Source organism: Cetorhinus maximus, chromosome 21 (assembly GCF_964194155.1).
Source record: "Cetorhinus maximus chromosome 21, sCetMax3.hap1.1, whole genome shotgun sequence".
Classification (NCBI taxonomy): Eukaryota; Metazoa; Chordata; class Chondrichthyes; order Lamniformes; family Cetorhinidae; genus Cetorhinus; species Cetorhinus maximus.
In genome coordinates, this window is record NC_135899.1 from 9,333,992 (window position 1) to 9,340,421 (window position 6,430).

Consider the following 6,430-nt stretch of genomic DNA (forward strand, 5'->3'; position numbering starts at 1 on the left):
AGCTGGACCTTCAGCGGCCGAGGCCCTGAACTCTGAAATTCCCTCCTTAAACTTTTCTGCCTTTCTATCTCTCTTTCTTCCTTTAAGATGCTTTAAAATGTACCTCATCATCAGTATTAATATCTCCTTGTGGTTCGGTGTCAACATTGCTTTATATCTTAAAACGAGTTTGGGCTGTTGTGTTGATTTTTTTGGATTCACTCACGGGTTGTGGGCTTCGCTGGCTAGGCCAGCATTTATTGCCCACTCCTAATTGTCCCTTCAGAAGGTGGTCGTGAGCTGCCTTCTTCAACCCTTGCAGTCCAAGTGGTGTACTTACACCCACAGCGCTATTAGGGAGGGAGTTCCAGGACTTTGACCCAGCGACGGTGAAGGAACGGTGAGACAGTTACAAGTCAGGATAGTGAGTGGCTTGGAGGGGAACTTCCAGTTAGTGGTGTTCCCACGCATCTGCTGTCAGTGTCCTTCTAGATAGTAGCAGTTGTGAGTTTGCAAGCTGTTGCCTAAGGATTGGTGAGGTCCTGCAGTGCATCTTGTAGATGGTACACACTGTTGCCACTCTGCGTTGGTGGAGGAGAGAGTTAATGGATGTGGATGGGGCTCAAGACAAGTGAGCTGCTTTGTCCTGGATGGTGTCAAACTTTATGAATGTTATTGGAGCCGCACTCATCCAGGCAAGTGGAAGGTATTCCATCACTCTCCTAACATGTCCCTTGTAGGTGATGGGCAGGCTTTTGGAGTCAGAAGATGAGTTACTCATTGCAGGATTCCGAGCCTCTCACCTGTGCTTGTAGCCACAGTATTTATATGGCTAGTTCAGTTCAGTTTGTGGTCAATGGTAAACCTCAGGTTGTTGATAGTGGGAGATTCAGTGATGGTAATGGCAAGCGATGAAATATCAAGGGGCGGTGGTTAGATTCTCTTATGTTGGAGATGGCTAATGCCTGGCACTTGTGTGGAGCAAATGTTACCAGCCACTTGTCAGCTCAAACCTGGTTGTTGTTCAGTTCTTGCTGCATTTGGACATAGACTGCTTCAGTATCTGAGGAGTCGTGAATGATGCTGAACATTGTGCAATCATCAGCGAACATCCCCACTTCTGACCTTACGATGGAAGGGAGGTCATTGATGAAGCAGCTAAAGATGGTTGGGTAAAAGACACTACCCTGAGGAACTGCTGCAGTGATGCCCAGGAACTGAGATGATTGGCCTCCAACAACTACAACCATCTTCCTTTGTGCTAGCTAGGACTCCAACCAGTGGAGAGTTTTTCTCTGGTTACCATTGACTCCAGTTTTGCTAGCATTCCTTGATGCCACACTCGGTCAAATGCTGCCTTGATCTCATGTGGAGTCACTCTCACCTTACCTCTGGAGTTTAGCTGTTTTGCCCATGATTGAACAAAGACTGTAATGAGGTCAGGAGCTGAACAACCCTGGCGGAACCCAAACTGCGCTTCAGTGAGCAAGTTATTGCTAAGAAAGTGCAGCTTGATAGCACTGTTGTAGACCCCTTTCATCACCTTGAGAGTAGACTGATTGGGCAGTAATTGGCCGGGTCAGTTTTGTCCTGCTTTTAGTGCACATGATATACCTGGGTAATTTTCCACATTGCCGGGTAGATGCCAGTGTTGTAGCTGTACTGGAAGAGCTTGGCTAGGGGCCTGACAAGTTCTGGAGCACAAGTCTGCAATACTACTGCCGGAATATTGTCAGGGCCCATAGCCTTTGCAATATGCAGTGTCTTCAGCCGTTTCTTGATATCACGTGGAGTGAATCAAATTGGCTGAAAATTGTCATCCGTGATGTTGGGGACTTCTGGAGAAGGCCAAGATGGCTCATCCACTCGGCACATCAGTCTGAAGATTGTTGCAAACACCTTAATCTTTTGCACTGATGTGCGGTGCTCCTCCATTATTGATGGTGGGAGCATTTGTGAGCCTTCCTCCTCCAGTTAGTGGTTTCATTGTCCAAGGCAGCGCTGGCTGCATGTGGCGGGACTGCAGAGCTTAGATCTGATCCATTGGCTGTTGGGTCGCTTAGCTTTGTCTATCACATGCTGCTTACGCTGCTTGACATGTGAGTTGTAGCTTCACCAGGTTGATACCTCCTTTTTAGGTATGCATGGTGCTGTTCCTGGCATGCCCTCCTGCACTCTTTATTGAACCAGGGTTAATTCCCTGGCTTGGTGGTAATGGTAGAGTGCAAGATATGTCAAGCCATGAGGTTGCAGAGTGTGGTTAAGTACAATTCTGCTGTTGCTGATGGCCAACAGCGCCTCATGGATACGCAGTCTTGAGTGAGGTATCCTCAATGTGAAGGCAGGAGTTCATCTCCACAATGACTGTGCGGTGGTCACTCCTACTGATACTGTCATGGAAAGATGCATGTGCGGCAGACAGATTGGTGAGGATGAGGTCAAGTATGCTTTTCCCTCTTGTTCGTTCCCTCACCACCTGCCACAGGCCCAGTCTAGTAACAATGTCCTTTGGGACATAGCCAGCCCAGTCAGTAGTGGTGCTTCTTTTTTGAATTCATTCATGAGATGTGGCCATCGTTGGCGAGGCCAGCATTTATTGCCCATCCCTAATTGCCCTTGAAAAGCTGGTGGTGAGCTGCCTTCTTGAACTGCTGCAGTCCATGTGGTGTAGGTACAGCCACAGTGCTGTTAGGGAGGGAGTTCGATTAACGAGCCACTCTTGGTGATGGGACATTGTAGACACCCATCCAGTGTACATTTTGCACTCTTGCCACTCTTAGTGCTTCCTCCAAGAGGTGTTCAACATGGAGGAGTGCTGATTCATCAGCTGAGGAGTGGGTGAGAGGGCGGGGGGTGGCAGATAGGTGGGTACGTGGTAATCAGCAGGAGGTTTCCTTGCCCACGTTTGACCTGATTCCATGAAACTGAGTCGATGTTAAAAACTCCCAGGGCAACTGCCTCCAAGCTTTATACCACAGTGCTGCCACCTCTGCTGGGTCTGTCTTGTCGGTGTTAAGGAAACAGATCAAGATTCTATACTGGAATAAAAACAAAACCCATTCCCACTTTAACATATGACTGTCTCGGTTTGGTCAGGAGCCTTGCATGGACATGGATGGTCGACACCATGGAAACATGGACAGTGTGGCTCTCTCAGGGTCAGTAGGAAGGTCACAGCCACACTAACAGCAGTATGCAGCCTGCAAGTGAGTACTTCAGGACTGCATGGCATCTTGTAATTTAATACAATAATGTGGACCAGTTATATGGAATCTAATTTAATATCTGCCATAAAGCTTGTCATCACAATAAAATACTAGTACTTAAACCTTAAGCAGAGTTACTGTTGCCTGATAAACGACCCTTTAATGTTGCAACGGTAACTAGGAAAGAAACAAATCCTTTCTGAGTTATTTTACCAAACTGTGCAGAGTTTCAGTAGAGAGCATGTCCTACCTTCTCTTCTGACAAGCTTGCCCCTGAAAGAAAAAAAATCATGAATAGTAAGGAGCATAGTAACAAACCGAGAATCGTAGAAAATTTACAGCACAGAAAGAGGCCACTTGGCCCATCGTGTCTGCGCCAGATGAAAAACAAGCCACCCGACTTAATCGCACTTTGCATCATTTGGTCCACAGCCCTGCAGGTTACGGCACTTGATGTCAATATCCAGCCAGCTTTTAAATGAGTTGAGGGTTTCTGCCTCTACTACCCTTTCAGGCAGTGAGTTCCAGATCCCACAACCCTCTGGGTGTAAACATTTTTCCTCATCTCCCCTCTCATCGTTCTATCCAACACTTTAAACCTGTGCCCCCTCGTCACTGATCTCTCTGGTAAGTAAATAGGCCCCTCCCCACCCACTATCAGGCCCCTCACAATTCTCCATATCTCAAATCTCCCCTCAGCCTCCTCTGTTCCAGGGAAAACAGCCCCAGTCTATCCAATCTTTCCTCATAGCTGCAACTTTCTTGTACTGGTAACATCTTCGTCAATTTCCTCCGTAACCTATCTAATGCAATTATATCCTTTCTGTAATGAAGTTACCAGAACTATACACAGTTCAGGAGGACATAAACAGGGCGGCTGGTGAAATGAGCAGACTCAAAGCAGATGAGATTTAACACGGAAGTGAAAAATGATGAATTTTGGAAGGAAGATTGTGGAGGGTAAAATAAACTGGAACTCAACATCAGCCCCGCTCACAGACACCGTGACTCTCACACACCGTACCAGACACACCCACACCACTCACAACATGAACTGTAACTGGATTACAATGAGCGTTTCAGGAGAAAATTAAATTTGGCAACACGGAAATAATCACAAAGCAAGTGTGAAGAAGTTCAGGAAAACTCACTCTCGGGAGGTCACAGGTATTCCCGGGAATCTGCAGACAATGCGGACGCCGATTATTTCCGGGACACAGCAGAGCTGCCACGAAACTCACAGAAATTTGTTTAAATCAGCTTTTATATTTTCATAAAATTCAAGTTATTTCACGGTTATCAGTTATTTTGTGACTGTCTGAAGTCTCATTGACTGACCCGTAAAATATCCCCTCACCTTCAAAAATATCAGCTCGTCTTTTTGATCCATCTGTTTCTGCAACTTTGACCGCTTCTCCTCAATAGAATTTAAATTCTCCTGAATCTCTCGAAGGTTTTTCTCCATTGTTTCTAGAATCCTCTCCTCTTCTTCCCTGAGATCTCTGAGTAAACGCTGCTCTTTCTCAGTGAGAATCTGGTGCATTTTAGTGAACTCGGATGTGATGTGGGTCTGCAGACTGCTCGACTGTTCCTAACAAATGGAATGTGAAACATAATTAATGTCCCGCGATAAAGGGAACAAAACTAACCGAGATCCCAGAAAATCAGCACAGGGAGACCTTACCCTAACTTCGGAAATCTTCCGTTTCTGTTTCTGTTCCGTTTCTCGAACCGCCGATTTCTTCTGTGTGAGAGAATCTAAGGAAGATTTCACCTGGGCCTGGGATTGTGAGAGAAAATCACAGAATGGAAGTGTTAGACCATGAAAATGTGATAAAACTATCAGCTGAGCAAATATTTCCCCTTTTACCTTGTAGATTTCAACAGCTTCATCGATCGGCAGGAAGCGGTGCTCTATGTGCTCCCGCGAATCTCGACAAATCAAACAGATCAATTTCTTGTCAGTTTCACAAAACAGCTTCAGTTCTTCCTGATGTTTCTCACAGTGAAGTTTACTTTCCTTCTCTTTCGGATCCAGCTTTAATTTTCGAGTTGTCCTAGCCAGACTCGCCAAGGCCCGATTTACCCTGAGGTTTCTTTCCGGAAACTCCTGTCTACATTCCGGGCAGGAGTTTATCTCCTTTTCCCAACACTGGGTGATACAGGAGCGGCAGAAGTTGTGTCCACACTCCAGTATTACGGGATCAGTGAAGAAATCAAGACAAATGGGACAAATTGTCTCCTCGGTCAAACTCTGGACCTGTTCTCTGGAAGCCATGTTCACACTCAGCACTTCCTGATTCAAACCGCTTTCAGTTTCGATGTTACGGCCGCACACCCTCAGTTCAGCTATTTCCCTATAAAGTTCACTGTAATCCTCAGGGAATTATTATTACATCGTGGTCTATGTCCTCGCGATTTTAACACAGGACAGGAAAAAATAACTCGCCCAGTCTGAAGGGGGAAAAGCAGATTTAGAGCACGGAGGGGAATAATTGAACCCTGTCGGGGCGGGTTGGGCCCCAGGGAATTTTGACAGTGGAGAGGAAGAGAGGGAGGAGGGGAGGAGGCGGAGAGGGGCGGGATCACGTTTCCATTGCACTTTTCTCCAGTCTGAACTCGCTGCCAATTACAAACACTTTGGTGAAACAAGGTGTGAGACCGGATCCTTAAATTGTTTTCCTGATTGCAGCCGCTCACACTAATGCAAAAAGTACCATAAACTCAAGAAAGCATTTCGAGTGATAGGTACAGAGGGTTCGACCTGTCAAGTTCCTTAATATTTTCTAAAAGAAAATCTTGCATTTTAATAGCGCCTTTCGCAACCGCTGGACGTCCCAAAGCGCTGTAAGGCAGAGGAAGTACTTTAGAAGGGGAGTCACTGGTGTCACTTTGGAAAACGCTTCAGCCAACTTGAGAACACGTCTGGGTTACGTGCCGAAGTATCTGGGGTGAGACTCGATCCCAACACTTTCTGAATCAAGGGTAAAAACACTACCAATGAGCCACAGCTGACAGATGCCGCTAAAATCAAGACATTTGTCCACCTGTTTCTGGAATGTTTCTTTGCAGAAGAAGTGTGGAGACATGAAGCAGTGGATTTACTGGCGAGGGCGTCTCCTCCCAGGTCACTCTGTAGTACAGGCCCCTGTGCTTCATGGATCCTTCCCAGGGACACCTCAACTGCTGCAGGAAGACTTTAGACTGGCATATTTCCCACAATATTAGGAAGAATTTCCCCATGT

At 46.4% G+C, this 6,430-nt stretch overlaps 1 protein-coding gene across 1 annotated transcript in view; it reads right to left on the reverse strand.

The window, feature by feature from the left end:
• LOC144695634 (zinc-binding protein A33-like) overlaps positions 1 to 5,493 on the reverse strand; it is a 30,590-nt gene extending 25,097 nt beyond the window's left edge. The window contains exons 1-4 of the mRNA XM_078566545.1: positions 5,056 to 5,493; positions 4,870 to 4,965; positions 4,543 to 4,776; positions 3,436 to 3,458 (exon numbers count right to left, since the gene is read on the reverse strand). Of these exons, the coding sequence (XP_078422671.1) occupies positions 3,436 to 3,458; positions 4,543 to 4,776; positions 4,870 to 4,965; positions 5,056 to 5,463 (761 nt within the window). The 5' untranslated portion in view covers positions 5,464 to 5,493. The remainder of the gene's footprint in view (positions 1 to 3,435; positions 3,459 to 4,542; positions 4,777 to 4,869; positions 4,966 to 5,055) is intronic.
• Positions 5,494 to 6,430: the final 937 nt, after the last annotated feature.